Source organism: Balaenoptera physalus, assembly GCF_965194825.1.
Source record: "Balaenoptera physalus genome assembly, chromosome: 4".
NCBI lineage: Eukaryota > Metazoa > Chordata > Mammalia > Artiodactyla > Balaenopteridae > Balaenoptera > Balaenoptera physalus.
The window spans coordinates 90,876,604-90,895,278 of NC_138891.1; the positions used below are offsets into that span (position 1 = coordinate 90,876,604).

Here is an 18,675-nt window from a genome sequence, read left to right on the forward strand (position 1 = left end):
AATAGATTTGTACATATAGGAATCTTCCCCCCCCCCATACCTGTTTCTCCCCATGTGTATACACCCTATATTGGTTAATGGTAGCATCCACTACCCATTTGCTCAAACCAAAACCTGGTCATCCTTCCTCTTTCTACTACACCCCACGTTCTATCCATCAGCAAGCTGTGACTCAGCTCTACTCTCCACCAGCATCACGTTTCAGTGACCTCTCACAGTCTCCAACACTATCAATCATCTAGATCAGAGTTCAGCAAACTATGGCCCTGTGGGCCAAAGTCAGCTTGTAGCTGATTTTTGTAAATAAAGTTTGAATGCAACATTGTCACACCCGTTTTATTTACATATTGTCAGTTACTGCTTTCAGGACTGAAATGACTGAGTTGATGGCAGAGGAGCAGCAGAGACTGTGGCCCACAAAGTCTAAGAGCTTTACTATATGGCCCTTTAGAGAAAAAGCTTGCTGATGCTGTCATCAGTTTTCTATCACATATCCTTTCTTGTCTGCTATTTTAAACAACCCTTTAAACATGTAAAAACCATCATTAGCTCACTGGCTTTCCAATACAGACCACAGGCAGGATTAGCCCATAGGCTTTACTTTGCCAACCCCTTCCTAAACAAATAATCCTTTTCAAGTATTAATTAAATCACATCACTTGAAAAATCTCCAAAGGCCTCCCATTACACTTAAAGTAAAATCCAAATGTCTAACCATGGCCTATAAAGCCTTTGGGATCCAGTACTGCATCTCTCCTTCCACGCACTCCCTCCAACTAGCTCTGCTCTGTCCACACTTGCCTCTGGTAGGACCTGAAACTTGCCAAGGGTGCTGCTGCCTCAGGGCCTTTGCACTCTTCATTTTTCTGCCCAGTACAGTTGTACACAGGTCTTCTCAGGATTTGCTCTTCTCGTTCAGGTCAGAGGGTTTTACTGGACTCTCCTACTAAAATAGCTCTCACATAGCCCCAGTCATTCTCTCTCTTTACTTTGCATGATTTCTTCAGAGCCCTTATGGGAAACTAAGTTATTTATTTAGTGTTTACTTGTTTATTGTCTGTCTGCTCCACTAGAATGTAAGCACCCTGAGGACAGACACTTTGTGAATGTGGCTCATGGCTTCATCCCCAGCTCCTGCTGTTGCCTGGTACCTACTAGGTATTTAATAAATATTTGTTGAATGGATGATTGGCTAATTATATGTAGTGAAGCTCCTTTCCCCTTGTCAACTAATTAGGTTCGTGGGAAAGAATTTACATTGACCCTCTACTGAAAATACTGCTTACTGGTGTTTTTTTCAGCTGCTGTTCATCTGTATCTCCAACAGCCAATGGGCATCTTTTCCATCCTCGAAGAGGAATGTATGTTTCATCAGGCTACAGATGTGACTTTCAAGACCAAACTTTCTGACAACCATTTTGGAAAGTCAGTTCATTTCCAGAAGCCCAAGCCTGACAATAAGAAGAAATATGAAGCTCACTTTGAACTTGTCCATTGTGCAGGAGTGGTAAGTTACCTCTAGACCCTCAGCCCTGAATTTTCCTGCCTCTGTTTCAAATGTACTCAGCCCAAATCCTTAGATAATATATAAGTAAAGTTTAGATTAAAGAGATGAACAAAATAAATCTCAGTTCCCAAAAAAAAGTTGGTGTAACCTTTTAGGACTTAGGAAATGAAACACCCATACTATAATAACAGAGGTCAAAAATCTCAAAATAGACTCTGTCACCCCAACTCAATGTAAGACAGCTTCAGAAAGTTATGGAGACCATCAAAGGCATGGGCTTTTCCTTACTTGTCCTTCCTTTCAACTTAACATTGTGTGAACCAGTGATTTCAATTGATCTTTTTATTGAAGATTTTTTTTTTCCTTCTCTCATAAAGAATACTGTGAAGTAATGGTCTCCAAACTATGACCAACAAAGATTCCTAATAACCCTCACTCTCTCTCCTCATTTCCCCACTGGGGTGTGTGTGTGTGTGTGTGTGTGTGTGTGTGTGTGTGTGTGCGCACGTGCATGTGCACGTGTGTGTGTGCATGTTTGCGTGTGCACATGCCCCTTCTTTCTGCTTTTATGCTTCTGGTCAGTAATTCTGAATGGCACAAAAAGAGAACTGACGAAGGATAAAATAATACTTTGACCTAAAAATGACCTGCCAGTCGTACCTAGATATGCTTGTAAATCTTTTCTTTGATATCCTTGAATATTAATTATAATGACATTTATAGTAAAATATCATTGATAATGTTTTTGGAATGCTCACTGTGTGTCAGAGACAGTTGTTTTATTGCATCTATTCTTGCCTATGAAGGAGGGCTGATGTAAATTTTTTCTCCTGGAAACGCCATCTATTTCTTCCTCCCTCTCCTTGGTGTTTCTTTCCCTCCCTGATTCTTTCTACCTCTCCCTCCCTCCCCTTCTCGTCCTTTCTTTCCACAATGTAAATGGTAAAGCCTGAGAATCTCTTTGGGTTGCACATAGATTTCTGGAGTATTTACTCAGTACTGTTACATCAAACTGATTTAAAATTAAAGGACCCACACAATTTATGATTTTTTTTAAAAGGAATACACAATTTTCTAAGTAACTTATGCATTCACCTCTTTTGTTACCGGAACTGCATGCCTTTCCAAAGGTGCCTTATAACATCAGTGGCTGGCTTGAAAAGAACAAAGACTTTCTTAATGAAACAGTGGTGGCTATATTTCAGAAGTCGTCCAACAGACTCCTGGCAAAACTTTTTGAAAATTACATCAGTACCAACACTGGTGAGTTGAAAAATCTTCCTCAATTTTTCAGCCTCAGAATGGAACCCATGTCTGCCTCAGCACTTATAAAAATCCTGGCTTCTTTCCTGTGATATCTGTGTTTGCTCCCTGTGGTCTGTCATCCCCTCTTATTTGCCTTTCCGTCCTCTGGCTGGTGGTTTTTCGGGGAAATGGTGCTCTAAGGTAGATAGATTTCAAGGAGACTGCTCCAACCTGCTTTTATCTTCTACTTAACCAAGCTGAAGAGACAGCAGAAAACCATGTTTTGATAAATGATTTGGGAGAGATAACAAGCTCCTTTAATACATATCCCCCAAATATCTTGGAATTCTCCTTCACAGTGCTTTTATATTATAGTAATGGGGTTTTTGTAAGCTTCATGAGAGCAGAGATTATGTCTCACTTGTTCAAGTGTATCCTCAAGCATGTAGCAGATGCCTGTTTAGCAGGCACTCCATAAAGACTTGCTGACCAACTAACAACTAATCTTGTTTAGTAGTTTGTAATTTACAAAGCACTTTTAGATACATTATCTTACTCAATCCTTGTCCTGACCCTTTTAGATACATGTAAAGGGAAATCTCTCCCTACCTTATAGGAGCAAGTACAGAATTAAAGTTTCACAAATCTACTGTTGAAAGATAAACTCAGGCAACTTAAAATTTTTAAGAGTTTATTTGAGGAAAAAGCAATTGAAGTTGGGCAGCACCAAATCAGAAGTGGTTAACAGCATTCCACCCACAGGAGCTCAGGGAGAGACTTCTTTTTTTTTTAATATTTAATTAATTAATTTATTTATTTTTGGCTGTGTTGGGTCTTTGTTTCTGTGCGAGGGCTTTCTCTAGTTGTGGCAAGCGGGGGCCACTCTTCATCGCGGTGCGCGGGCCTCTCACTGTCGCGGCCTCTCTTGTTGCGGAGCACAGGCTCCAGACGCGCAGGCTCAGTAGTTGTGGCCCATGGGCCTAGTTGCTCCGCGGCATGTGGGATCTTCCCAGACCAGGGCTCGAACCCGCGGCCCCCTCATTAGCAGGCAGACTCCCAACCACTGCGCCACCAGGGAAGCCCCAGGGAGAGACTTTTATAGAAAAAAGGTAGAAGCAAAGTAAAGAAATGATTGATTAGCTGTATCTAAAACCCAGTTGGCTGTTTGTGATTGTTTGTCCTTAGCATTTTGATTTGGTAACCTTGGGGCATTAACAGAGTTAGATTTTGTTTGCTTACGTAGGCTGCCACAGCATTAGAGCCATCTCAGTCTGATGGCCTCCTTGCTTCATTAACTTAACACTACTAAATGGCAAAGGCAAGGTAGGAAACAGGACTTGTGCTTACTAGCCTCGTGCCTATTCCACTCTCACTGTCTTCTGGAAACAAACAAAACAGAGAGATGGACAGGCTACCTGGATTCAGGATCCAGTTCAGACTTCTGCACTGTGATACAAAGCCTTGGAGGACACAGAGGCCAGGTTGCTGCCATTACCCTCGCGTCTGGACCACTGCCAGCAGCAGAGGGAGGCTTGTCACAGTTCATAGCTGCCAGATTGGCAGCTCCTGAGCAGGACTGGTGTTCAAACATGTTTGGTCCACACTGATTAAAAAAAAAAAATTGGAAGTTCGCACATACACATTTGGACTTCCTTTTTCTTTTGAAAAATGGAAATTATGGGAAAACAGAAAATCTGGCCACTCTGGTTTCAGATGCTCTTGTAGCAATGGGGCAAATTGTACTAGCTGTTCTTTAAGTGGGGTGTGTCCTCTCACTTTCTGACGTTCTCACCCTCTTGTCTTACACCCAGCTTCAAGCTCACTCCTGTTCCCTGTTGCCTGCTTTGGGACTCCTGATGGCATGGTCAGGGAATGGAGAGAATTTAGCACTTCCCAGCTCCATCAATCAGCACATGATGACATAATTCAGAAGCATGCCTGAAATCCTGTTGGCCCGCCTCAAGAGGAGCTTGAGAAGTGGAAGCTATTGTGTTTGGACCCTGAAAATCTGCAGGTAGTGCGTTTGCTTGATTCTAATAGCTTCTAAAGTACCTCTGAGAAGTCTGATAAATAGTGGCCACATAAGTGTATGGCTCACAGATGAGTAATTCTCTGGTCATAAGAAATCAGAGAGTGGTTTGGGCAGAGAATGAGAGAGGCAATTATCTTCTGACTCTTCAGGGTGTGCTGTGTTCTTTTGAACTAGAAGAGAAGAATTGTCCAGAATGTCCTTTTTCGTAATTTTTTAAGGACCCCCTGAAAAAGGACTTGTTTCCAAGTTTCTGACTCATCCCAATTAAATTACTCATAATAACCATACTTTCTTCTGGAGAATCCAAGTACTGTAAACCAGTTATAATTCTTTTAAAAAATTTAAAGGAAGGTAGTAGTATCCCCTTTCCATGGGGAAGTACAAAGAAGTCAAGTGATTCACTTGGAAGGCTTGGGGCATGTCAATAGGACATCAGTGATTAAACTTCATGACATCTGCCTCAGCACAGTTGCTACTCAAGCTAGAGAGTATTTTATCAGTTTTTCATATTGACAGCTGGCCCATTTTTTCCAGATTGCCTATGGGTTTTGTTGTTATGCTTTTGTACCTTCATGAGTTAGCACTACACAAATGTTTGTAAAACAGTTTGGCTTAGCATAGATTCCTTTGCTTCAAGAAAGTGAGAATAGATTGTTTTTATAAATTACAGAAGTAACACATGAGTGTTGCCCCAAACACAGACAATATAGAAAAACGAAAAAGAGGAACATAAAAGTTACTTTTAATCTCACATAGAGAGATTACAATTGCTAATATTTTAGTGTATACTCTACCCAACATTTTTTATGTATATAGTCACCCATAATACAATCACACTTAAAAACATGTATACACACTCAGTATCATAATATACAAACTATTTTGTAGCCTAATTTTTCTCTCAAAATAAATCCGAGCAATCTTCCCATGCCAGTTATATTGATCTGCATCATCATTTAAAAAGATTACAGTGTTTCATTGTATACATACTCTTTCATAATTTAAGTAACCAATCTCCTGTTGGTAGACATTTGTTACCATTTTAATTTTTTGCTTATTTTTTTTGTAATGACTAAACAATGCTGCAGTGAGTATCTCTGCATAGTTGCCTATTTCCTTAAGGAAAAGCACCAGAAATAGACTTTTGTGTTGAGACATGAATATTTTTAAAGCTTTTGGTAGACATAGCCATATTGCTTCTAGAACTTTGACACATTTATGCTTTCCTCAGCAGGGTTTGGTAATGTGACAAAAAAGAGCCTTTTTAGTGCTTTTTTTCTTCTTTTTTTAGCTCTACAGTTTGGGGAGAAGAAAGGCAAGAAAGGAGCTTCATTCCAAATGGTTGCATCTCTGCATAAAGTAATTTTTAATTGCATCTATTCATATATTAACTACCTCACAATCTGCATATGTTACTACTTATTTGAAATTTTACGTCTTCAAATAAGGATAAAGTATCTGAAGTTAACCAAGTTGGAAAAGTTAAAGATTATCTTGATATTAATGGACTTTTGTGGGCACTGTCAGTGTCCTACTTAGATCCCCTTTTATCAGCCCATCTTACCACTTATGAAAATATTAGCTCATAATAACTCACAGTTGCCAGAATTGCCCTGGGTCAAATGGGAAGCTAATCTGTCTCCTTACTCTCCCCTTCAGATTCTGGCCCCTCTCTTGCCTCAAGAAGGTACCAACTGTAGTATAATTGGTGCATTTGTGCTCAGAGCTTCTGCAGGACTCAGACTAAACTGAGTACCACTGCTTTTTTCTCCCCCTGCCCTACTCTACTTCCCTCCTTCTCCAAATAAATCTTTTGAACCAGAATCTCCATCTCAGATTCTGCTTCCAGAGAAACTGAGCTAAGATAAAAATTTTCCAGGCAGGAAACTTGAGAAACAATTTCTTTCTTCAAGCCATTTTATTGCCCATCCATAAAGTATTGCTACCAAATTTAAAACAGGTAGGTATGATACACAACAGAACTATGTCAGTCAGATAAATATTGACTTGTCAAGGGAAGGAAATAATGTATTTTGGTAAGCAGGGAAGAATGTTGAATTCATTATTTTATTGTTGCTATGCATCTGGCTTTAAGACTAAGTTGATCAACATGGAGACTTTTGTGACATAGATTGGTGTTTTTAGTGATTTGCAAAGTGATTTTGTGTTGGTTATGATCTCTATTTTAGGAAAACCTAAATAAGTTGATGACTAACCTGAAATCAACAGCACCTCATTTTGTGAGATGCATAAATCCCAATGTGAACAAAATGTCAGGTAAATAGATTTCTTTTTAATCCACACTAGGAAATTCTTTTGATTTAAGCCATGTTGATTGTCTTTTAATGAAACATTTACCAGTTTGTTTTAATAAGGATAGCTTTTCAGATAGAAAAGCTAAAATAAGTTAAAAGTGAGTTTTTTAAACCTCCTCAGGATTGCCTTTGAATTGAGATTCAAGTGGACATACAGAAGGATTTCACAAAGCAGACTCAATTGGGTAACATTAGAATGCTTGATATTATCATTTAAATTCCTCCTTGAATTTCACGCTAAAATGTGGATGAGCGTCTGTGCCATTGTCTACAAGGGCAAAGTATAATAAGAAGGGATTGAATAATCAACTGGGAGATTAAGGTAGATATTTAAGCATAAAGGAAATCATTTGTTCTAAATTATCTAGATTGACCATAAAGAGAGTTTCTAAATCCATTTCTAATTGTTAAGAACTCCCTCTAGTCTTCCTTCATAATAGTAATATCTTCCCTCTCCTTAACACTACCTGTCTCTTTAGTTATGTACATCTGGGCAGTAGATACTTTTTAAGAAGTATTTTATTTTTCTTCCAATTTTATTGAGATATAATTGACACACAGCACTCTATACGTTTCAGGTATACAGCATAATGGTTTGCTTTACATACATCATGAAATGATTATAAGTTTAGTTGACATCCATCACCTATTATAGATACAAAAAAAAGAAAGAGAAAAAAAAATGTTTCCTTGTGATGAGAACTCTTTGTATTTACTCTCTTAATAACTTTCAACATACCACACTGCAGTGTTAACTATAGTCATCATGTTGCACATTACATCCCTCATACTTGTTTATCTTAAAAATGGAGGTTTGTATCTTTCGACCACCTTCATCCAATTTCCCCTCCTCCATCCCACCTCTGGTAACCACAAATCGAATCTCTTTTTCTATGAGTTTGTTTGTTTTTTAAAGATTCCACATATAAGTGAGTGTGTCTGGCATTTTCACCATAAGCTTCTTTGCTATTAACATCTTTGCCCCAAGCATTTTTGCTGCAAACGTTTTCCCCACATAACTAATTGGCCATAAGGCAATTTTGTCATAAAAGATAAAATAACAAAAAATAAAAGAGGGACATTAAAAAGGATATAATGAAACATGAAAAATGAATAACAAAATTAAAAAGACTATTGTGAAACAAAATATTTGAATACATTTAAAATGTGTGTAGATTCACGACAATACTGTACAAATATCTGATTTTACTTTGTGGGTTGAACCTAAACATTTATCTTCCAAGTCTTTGTTCATAGTTCATTATACATTTTTTGGCTTGTTGATTCATCTCCTTGTTCTGCATCACACATTTTCTTTTTTGCTAAAATTTCTTCCGTCATTGAGAAAGGTATCGGTTTCCAAATACTAGGATACATGTTTGTAACTGAGCTTTGTGTTGTGTTATGAAAGCTTTCCACACTGTTGTTTGTTCTTGGCATATTGTCACATGTCTTTTGGTAGATGTTCCAAGTTCTATGGAAAATGTGGGTTCAACTCTGCACCTCTGAGGCCCTCAGCCTCTTTCAGATTCATGTAATATGAAAATGGGAGTACTGTGTCAATGGAGAAATGAAACCAAATTGTCAACCAGTTGAAACCAAACTGTCAACCAGTTATTTTATCTTTTATGGCAAAATTGCTGCATGGCCAATTAGTTATGCGGTGAAAACGTTTGTAGCAAAAATGCTTTTGACAAAGAAGCTTATGGTGAAAATATCTAGAACCATAAATGAGATCGTATGGTATTTGTCTTTCTCTGTCTGGCTTATTTCCCTTAGTATAATGCCCCCGAGGTCCTTCTGTGTTGTCACACATGGCAGGATTTCCTCCTTTTATATGGCTGAATAATATTCCATTATACATATATGCCACAACTTTTTTATCCATTCATCCATCCATGGACACTTAGAATGTTTCCATTTCTTGGCTTTTGTAGTGAATACTTTTTGATGAATGGATGGTGCTAGGGCAATGATGAGATAGATAGGGGGTGGTGAATTATTTATGTTTTTAATTAACAAAACAAAGTTTTTACAGATATTAATTACATGGATTACTTTCCTTACATCTTGGATTTGAAGATTCCCAGGCTTCTCTTTGGAATTACAGGCTTCTGTGGAGCTTGGTTGGAGGCTGTCAGCCTCAAAGTTGTATATGTGACAAGCACTTATGTCTTCAGAGCACTAATCACCCTTGGAATATGTAGCCAGATGTTGTTGATTCTGATTTCTGAGGTTCTGTAGTACCTTGCATTTTTATTAACCTCCTGTAATTAAGACTCCCATCTTGACAGCCTGTGACCTATTCTGGGAAAGTGTGATGCTAAACAATGATGCTGCAGTTTGAGTTTTTGCAATGCAAACACATCATGTCCATTCACGCTGTATGTTTTTGCCTCATTGTTTCTTATCAGCTGGGTTTCTGAATGCATCTAGGGACACTGCTTCCATCTAGCAAGGAATCTAATTAGCTACCTCTATTTTGGAGCAATTCTGTTACCTGTTAGAGTTGCCTCCCATCGAATCAGCTCTGAATTCAGCAGGTTTTTAATTTTTTTTAAGTCTTAAGAGAAAGTCATAAGAAAAGCTTCATGATCTAATCAGAACAGTTCTTCATATGTCCTTAAAGGGAATGAGCATGCTTGACCCTATTGTGTCATAGAACTCCGCTTCTGCTCCTTCTTACAGATGATTTGTTTCTGTCTATGAAAGGGATGGGAGTGCAGGACTATGGATATATGGCTTAGAGTTTATTTCTGTGACCCCGGGCATAAGCAGAGAATCATCTCATTCCATTTTCCTTATAACACTCTAGCAGGTCTTTGTTAGGAGAGTGTTGCTTGGCTTCTTCCAGAAACCTTGCTGAGAGCCAGATACAGTGGCTCATTGCTTGGCCTTTCTAAGGCTTCTATCAGAGATTGCAGCTGCAGCTCTAGTGGGCTCCATCTCAGGAACAAAGGGGTACTAGGAGAATGCTTATACTATAGAATACAACTTAGGCTTTCTCAAGATAATCAGGAGAGAAAGTAAGCCGGGATGTGGCCCATTCTTTCCTAATACAGAACAGTAAACAGAATGTTGTGGCTGTTCTCATCTTCCCCTTTCCTTGTGTTCCCCCTTCTTGTAATCCGTCCCCTTCCTACTTGGAGATGCCAGTTCTCTTTTGTGTTTTATCCCCTCTCTAGCTGGTGTTTGGCTGGCAAATGGATATAATGCCAGTCATTTACATTCTAGTAAAAATGTACTTTTTTCATCTTCTAGGAGTATTTGCTTATAAAATCTTGACTAACTGTGAACTAAAGGATTCATTCCAGGTAAATCCTATTCAGAGACTACTACAGAATAGGATGGGTACTTTGAATGCCATGAGGCTGGGAGTGAGTGAATCCTCTTACCGATCATGTAGAGAACACTAGATTCAAACTCTTTTAACCCCAGATGCAGCAATTAGGACAAAATCTAGGGTAATCATTTTTTTAGACATGGACTCATTGTGACCGTTTTTCTTCAGGTGTAATGGATGCTTATTTGGTTCTACAGCAGCTGCGCTGTAATGGTGTCTTGGAAGGGATCAGGATATGCAGTGAAGGTTTTCCAAACCGACTGCTGTATGCTGATTTTAAACAAAGGTAAACAGACATCCTGGAATCCAAGAAGCCTGGGGCAGTCCATTTTGTTTTCTTTTCTTTGAGTGTTTAGGCATGCATTGTTTGTTTGGTTGATATCCTCCAGAATACAGATCAATGTGTTTTGGTGGTGGTGAGATATATGATGACAGAGTTCCATTATTATTTCCCCTTAAATCCAACATCTATGTAGCTGTAATATCCTTAAATCTCTATTACTGGATAATAGACCCACATGTAGAAGAAATATATAAAGAACGATATGGAGGCTGAATTGAGTCTCTGAAATGTTGTATGTACTTAATCGTAGCTGCCATCCAAGCAGGCTGTTGCTTTACTAGCAATCCTGTGAAAGGAAGGAAGCCAACAGGGAGTGCAGCAGAAGGCAGGAGAGGCACCTTTGCTTTCTATTTCCCAAATTCTAAATGCATAAATTATAGGTGATCAAGCAAATGTGAGCAAAGTAGAGTAGAGTAGAAAGAGTACCTGGGTCAGAATTAAGAAGTATATTTCTAGCTTTCCACCAATTCACCATTAGGATGAGGGAATCTTGGAAAAGACCTTTAACGTCTCTGCTTTTCAGTTTCCTTATCTGTATGATAGAGATGTACTTAAGCCTGCCTCTTTCTTTCTCTTTCTCCTAATCTCTCCCTCCCTCCCTCCCTAATTGAGCAGAGAATCAAGTGAGGTGGTCTCTACAACACTATGAAAAGTACAAACTATTATTCCAAAGTAAGGAATTTTTGCTCGTGTCCTCATTATTACTGCCAAGAGTTTTGTGAAAACTGAACATATTGGTAGGAGGGGTGGAAGTCTATATATACCTCCTTTTGTCTCACTTGTCCAGATTTTTCTTTATTTGCACCCCAACCTCAGGATTTATTCTTTACTTATTTTAAATTAGGTACTACATTCTGAACCAAAGGGCCTTTCCAAAGAGCAAGTTTGTGAGCAGCAGAAAAGCAGCTGAAGAATTACTTGGCTCCTTGGAGATAGACCATACACAGTACCACTTTGGAATCACTAAGGTAACCAGAGAACTACAAAGAATGCTTTTGGAGAAGAGTGGGAGGAAAGTCTGTGATTCTTAAAATACCCATGAAAGTGCAATTATAAGGCATTCTACAGCTCTTGTGACCACAACTAATACAAACAGAGCTCCGATGAAAGTGAAAACTTCAGCACTATTTGAGAGAGGAAATTCAAAATTCAATGCTTTTGAACCTCAGTCTTGACTACATTTACATTTTTATAATTATTCATCTAAGCAAGTTTGTGCCAAGATATAAAATACTGAATCAACTTTAGTGTGCTAGAAAATGTGTATACACATTAGAGCTAGACAAAATTGAACCAGCTTACTGGAGATAACTGCTTGTCTGCATGTGATTCATCCACAAATACACTTTCAGGAAATTAATTCTGAAAGACTGTCTAAAAATGTTAAGGTCAACCCTACCATCCAAAAAATTAATCCAAAGTTAATTTCCTTAAAAGTGGTTCACTAAATTCTGCTTCATCTTGAAGATCTTAACATGATCCACATATTTTGGGAAACTTCCGACTAACAGATTTGGTTTTATCCATTAGTCAATATCAGGTTTTTTCTAATGACATCCATATAAAGGCCAAATTATTTGAAGGAGAATTGGAGGGTCTGGGATGAAGAGCTTACAGAAAAAGAACTCTGTTGGACATGATTATAAAATATTACTCAACTCCCACATTTTGAATACCTGAGAGTCTGTTTCTGCTGATTTTCACTCCTGGTGCCTTGCTTCCTTGTATGTTTAGTTATTTTTGCTGTATACTACTCATCTAGGGCAGGACTAGCATGAGTTGAGAGAGCCTCCTAAGGCACAAAATTTAAGGCAGCACTCACTCTTCAGGTTGTATAAGTACTGACTTATGCAACCCTGAAAGTGAGTGCTTCCTTAAAATTTGTGCTTTAGGTACCTCACTCACCTCACCTTGGCCATTACTAATGATTCTTGAAAAAATATTTATGTGTATTTTTTATTGTCTAAGGCAAAAGTGACTTTCTCTAGAGCAGAGGTCAGCAAGTTATGGCCTAAGGGTCATATCCATGGCCTATTTTTTATATGGCCCCCCTAGCTGAATATGGTTTGACATTTTTAAAGGGTTATTTTTAAAGAGGAAGAAGAAGAAATAGAAGAAAGAGAGGAGGTGGAGGAGGAGGTGGGTGGGTTTGGCAGTGGAGGTTCTACAGAGACTGTGTGTGGCCTGTACAGCCTAAAAGTATTTACTATTTGGCCCTTTACAGAAAAACTGTGCAGACCCCTGCCTGGGCCTATCTTAAAACGTAAACCAAGTTCCCTAGACAACCTAGACATTACTAATAGATCAGGAGGAGGATAGTCTAAGTTCTTAAGGAACCAATATAACCACAGGATTAAATAAAGTTGTTTTTTTGTGTGTGTGGGGCACACTTTAGGTTTATAAAACCAAACTTTCTAGAATTTACATTTTACACATTAAGAAATATTAACAAGAAGTAGAACTGATAAACAAATACATCAATTGCTCATAGGGCCATTCAACAGGCATTTACTGAATGCCCACTATGAGTAGAACTAACATCTGACATTTCTTCTGGGTGTTTTTAAAAGCCGGCTTTCTGGGCCAACTGAAAGCAATGAGAGATGAGAGACTATCTAAAGTCTTTTCATTGTTCCAAGCCAGAGTACGGGGAAAACTGATGCAAATCAAATTCCAGAGGATTCTGGGAGAGAGGTATGATATCCCCACCCTGCGTCCCCACTGCTAGAGTAATGGTGTGCCTCAGTCAATGTGACTTTAGCTCATTGCCTTACAATAGGTCAGGGTAAAGAGCTCTGCCACCCCTGCTTAGTCTGGGACTTAACTTGAAATTTTTAAAATTATGGAACACCAAACAGAGCACAGAGGGCTTCTATTACCCTATCTAACTAAGAATAAGCATAATTCAGATTATTCTTGCACTGCTTCCAGTCTTCCCTTTGGAGGGATTCTTTATCGTTGGCAAAGTCTGGATCTCTGAGAGCCGTGTGACTCACGATTCAAAACAGAAGCAGACCTAGAAGCGTTTGCATGCATCTCACAGCCAGCTCTGTGGGGAAGTTTGCTGCAAAGTAGGTAGGTGTTCTGACCACTTTACAGCCTCCCCTGGGTCAGAAACTGACTCTTGGTGACATGTAACCATAACTCTGTTACTTCATTTCAGGCAGGTTCACTAGGGACGTTTATCATCACCTCTGGACACTGAGGCATAGGTTTTGTTTAATAGAAGAAAACCTTTAATAGAATCATGGAAAGCAAGCCAACAAAATCTCCAAACAGAGGGACTATGAACAAGGGATTCCGTGGTTGTCGTATTTACTTTTTACCATAGCACAGTTTACCTTCTGGAGAGAGGTCCACAGGTCTGGGTATAATTTGCTTACTTGACAGTCTGTTAATTCCCTCTGTTTCCCCGAAGAAGAAAACTGTTATTACATGGTGATGTCAAGGATATTAGAGAGACATCTCCTAAGAGTCTTCTGTGACCCCATACAGTGCCCAATGTGGTGTGGGAGTTTATGAGGGTTTGGGGTTCAGGAGACATGGCTTCTATGACCAGTTTTGTAAACTTGGGTAAGACTCTTAATTTCTCATGTTCACTTCTTTCATCTCTAAAATGAGGTCTTTACTATCCATTCTCTCTAAATCATAGAATGACTTTAAAGGAATTATTATGAAATATTTCAAATACAAAAAATACAGAAAATATTATAATGCATACTCATGGAGCTATCATCAAAGTACATCAGTTCCTAACATTTTCTCTGTAATATCTCACAACTTAAAAATAAATAATTAAGAAAGTTGAAACCCTTTGTGTATTTCTCCCTTGATCCAGATCCTATTCCTAGCTCCTGAATTCGTTTTTATCCCTCTGTTTCATTCATATTTCATATATAAAGCATATAAAGTTTAACATTTTTCTGTAGTTACTCACAATATATTTTAAAAAATAAATTAACAGACTCAGTTGAAGCCCTTTGCATATTTCTCCCTTGATCCAAGTCCTGTGGAGATATGCAGGTGTCCTTAAAAAGTTACATGATTTTGCATGTTTTTAGTCTTCACATAAATATGCTCTGTGTATTATCTTAAAATTTGTTCTTTACATTCAGTACTAGCTTTTAAATTTATTAATGTTGATAAATCTAAGGTTAGATTATTGATCTTAACTGTTGTATAGTATTCCATCGTATGAATATACCACAATTTATTTATCCATTTCCCAGCTCAAGTAAACTTATTTATAAGTTTTTGCTATTACAAACAGTTCTGCAGTGACATTTTTGTAAATGTTTTCCCCTGCATATATGCAAGAGTTTCTTGAGGGCAATGTTACTCAAAATGCTGGTCCATTGGCTGATAGTACATAGGTAGCAGCTGGCCGAGGCCCACACTTTGAGTGGCATTTCTCTAAGGTATGTATTATTAGGTTTTAGGCTATACACAACTCCATCTTTATGAGATGTTGCCAAAATGCTTTCTATTTTACTCTCTACAAGAAGTATATGAAAGTCCCATGGCTCTATATTCTCACCAACTTGTGGTATTTCAACTTCAAAAACTTTTCCCAAAGTTAGTCATATTTCTGACTTTGGGGAAAGATATCATTTTCCTCTTAATATCATGTTTTCTGTAGATTTTTTTTGGTAGATATGATTTATTGTATAGAGGACATTCATTCCATCTTATTTTGTTAAGCACGTTTACCAAGAAATGGTTAAATTCTTCTTTTGCATCTAACCCATAAATGTGTTGAATTAAATTAATAGATTAAAAAAGGTTAAACCCACTTTGTTTATAAAATATGATCTTTTTCATACATTGTGGGGTGGGTTATAGTATTATAGTATTTTTGCCTCAACATTCATGAATAAGTTTGGCCTGTAATTGTTTCTTCTGCTGTTATCTGACTTTGAATCAAGGTTACCTTAACCTCATAAAAGAGTTAGGCAATATTTTCTCTTTTCAAAACATGAAACAATTTATGTTGATCATCTGTCTTTGAGTGCTTGGTAAAATTTGCCTATAAAACCATCTAAATCTGGTGTTTCTTTCATGACAGATTTTACAATTTTGATTTAATTTATTTAATAGATATAGGCTTATTGAGATTTTTTTCTTCTTGAATCAGTTTAGATTAATTTCTTTAAAAAAAGAAATTTTACATTTCTTTTAAATCTTCCAATTTGTTAGATTATAATTTTTAATCTCTATCATATCTACAATTATGTTTCTAGGGCATGATCATAGATTATTTTATTTTTAGAGTATTATCATTCCTAGTATTGTTTATTTATGCCTTCTCTTTTTCTTGCTTATTCATGTCAGATGTTTATTTAATTATACTATTTAGTAACCCACCTTTAAATTTTTTCTTTATTTTTTTTTGTTTTCTCATTCATTAGTTTCTGATCTCAGCTTTATTCTTTCCTTCCTTCCACTTGCTTGGGTTTATTTTTCTTTTTTTTTTTTCTTTAAACATCTTTATTGAAGTATAATTGCCTTACAATGGTGTGCCAGTTTCTGCTTTATAACAAAGTGAATCAGTTATACATATACATATGTTCCCATATCTCTTCCCTCTTGCATCTCCCTCCCTCCCACCCTCCCCATCCCACCCCTCTAGGTGGTCACATATTTTTCTTAATTCACAATTTTGTTCAGTGTGTCTAATCAGCTGCTCAATTCTTCTATTGAGTATTTGATTTCAATGACTATACTTTTCAGTACTAGACATTTTATATGGTCCTCTTTCAAATCCGTCTGCCCTTTTATCATAGTGGCTCATTTCTTTCTTGGTTTTTTTCAGTTCTTTCCTTTATGTCTTTAATAATTCTTAAGAATTATTTTATGATCTCCACCAGATTGTTCAATTATCTGAAATTCTTGGGGGTTTAATTAAACTTTTTATTGTGGGTGCTCACCCTCACTTATGGTTGAATTTTTTTCTATATGTGTTTTGTAATTTTGAACTGTAAGCTCATCTTCAAGGGGACTTTAAGAAAATCTCTAGTGCTTGATTTTAGGATATTTTCTTCAGTGCACTTTTGTATTTTTCCCCCAAGGGCCCAAAGGGTATTTATTACCAGTGTAAAAAAATGATTATGCTAATTTCTTGTGTATTTCTGCACTAATCAGGTAGTATAATTTAAATCTCAAACACTCTGGTGGTGCTGGTTCATAGTATAAAAAAAAAATTCTTAGCGTAGGATCTTTTTTCTTCACCCTGAGCCCAGACCAAATCAGATGTACTTCTCTTTGACTTCTCTCTTTGCCAGTGGGTGAATTTTTAAATCCTCCTTTTCATTAAGGGTGAAATTCTTTGAAAATCGCAGCCTGTCTCTTTATCCACAAGGATATAAAAATACAAACCCTACAATACCAAGCCTGACTTCCTCCTTCTGTAAGGATGGTCAGACTGTATAAGCATTCACTTTTCGCTCTGTTTTTTTTTAGCTCCCTCTATACTTCTTACCCTCTTTAAGGGTCAACTCTCATTTAAAGGATGTTTGTAGTGGAAACATTTTCAGGACACATAGTCCACAACATTGTTAGCCCCAGAAGTCCCTCAAAGGTTTTTTGATAGAATCAAATGAGAGCTTGAATGTAGAAGTGCTTTGAAAACTAATGAGGATTTATAATGACTCCTAAAAAGATGTGCTTATTAGGGATCTTAATTTGGAAAATAACTCTTTTATTTTTAAATTTTTTATTTTTATTTTTTTTAATTTTATTTATTTTTGGCTGCGTTGGGTCTTCGTTGCTGCGCGTGGGCTTTCTCTAGTTGCAGCAAGTGGGGGTTACGCTTCATTACAGTGCACGGGCTTCTCATTGCAGTGGCTTCTCTTGTTGCAGAGCACGAGCTCTATGCACGGGGGCTTCAGTAGTTGCAGCACATGGGTTCGGTAGTTGCAGCCTGTGGCTCGCAGGCTCAGTAGTTGTGGTGCACAGGCTTAGTTGCTCCGCGGCATGTGGGATCTTCCTGGACCAGGGATCGAATCTGTGTCCCCTGAATTGGCAGGCAGATTCTTAACCCAACACCAGGGAAATCCGGAAAATAACTCTTTTATAGTCTAGGTTAACTTGCTTTTCTTTTTTTTTTTTTTCCCCTCCTCGATTTAGGGATGCACTTCTTTTGATCCAGTGGAACGTAAGAGCTTTCATGGCTGTGAAGGGCTGGCCGTGGATGAGGCTCTTCTTCAAGATCAAGCCTCTTGTTAGATCTGCTGGAATGGGAAAGGAGGTAGCTGGACTGAAGGAAGAGTGTGTGCAGCTGCAAAAAGCCTAGGCGAAATCAGAATCTCAGAGGGAGGAGCTGAAAGCCAAGTAAGTCTCCCTATTCCAGGAAAAGAATGACTTGCTTCTTCAGCTGCAGGCTGTGACTGGCCCCACCATTTCTTCTTCAAATCAAGTTTCTAATTAGATTCCCTTGTTTTGCAGGCAGTATTGACTTGAAAAAAAATAGAGGCACGTGCTTTACAAATACTGTAGAATTTCATCCAACACAGACAATGGAAACACTTAGAGAGAAACCCTGTTTTATAGTGAAGTGATTTCATTGGCAGTATGTCTTTGAAAAAGGGACAAACTTTTAGATGGGTTTTAACTATATAAACAGATGGAAATCTATCATGGGAGCCAGGAAGCTCTGGATCTTAATTCAAATTCTGTAGTTAGCACGTAACCCATTAGCAAATCAAAAGATAGGATCTTAGTAGGTCCTGAGAAAAGCTTTACTGAGATCTTCAGGATTATTTCAGTTTGCCCCTAACTGGTTTTCCTGATTTTGATCTCCCTGCTTGCTCTTTCCCAGTCCAGGTCAATATCACAATCAGTTGAGTTCTTAAAACAGCAGTTTTCAACCTTGACTTTGCATCAAACTTATTT

At 37.8% G+C, this 18,675-nt stretch overlaps 1 protein-coding gene across 1 annotated transcript in view; it reads left to right on the top strand.

The window, feature by feature from the left end:
• The window catches only part of MYH15 (myosin heavy chain 15), a gene marked incomplete at its 5' end in the record, with an annotated part of 275,049 nt that overhangs the window by 71,480 nt on the left and 184,894 nt on the right, over positions 1 to 18,675 (top strand). Inside the window, 10 exon segments of the mRNA XM_082460984.1 lie at positions 1,328 to 1,507; positions 2,638 to 2,770; positions 6,076 to 6,143; positions 6,974 to 7,061; positions 10,611 to 10,728; positions 11,630 to 11,753; positions 13,343 to 13,479; positions 17,911 to 18,073; positions 18,077 to 18,115; positions 18,119 to 18,166. Coding sequence (XP_082317110.1) covers positions 1,328 to 1,507; positions 2,638 to 2,770; positions 6,076 to 6,143; positions 6,974 to 7,061; positions 10,611 to 10,728; positions 11,630 to 11,753; positions 13,343 to 13,479; positions 17,911 to 18,073; positions 18,077 to 18,115; positions 18,119 to 18,166 — 1,098 coding nt within the window.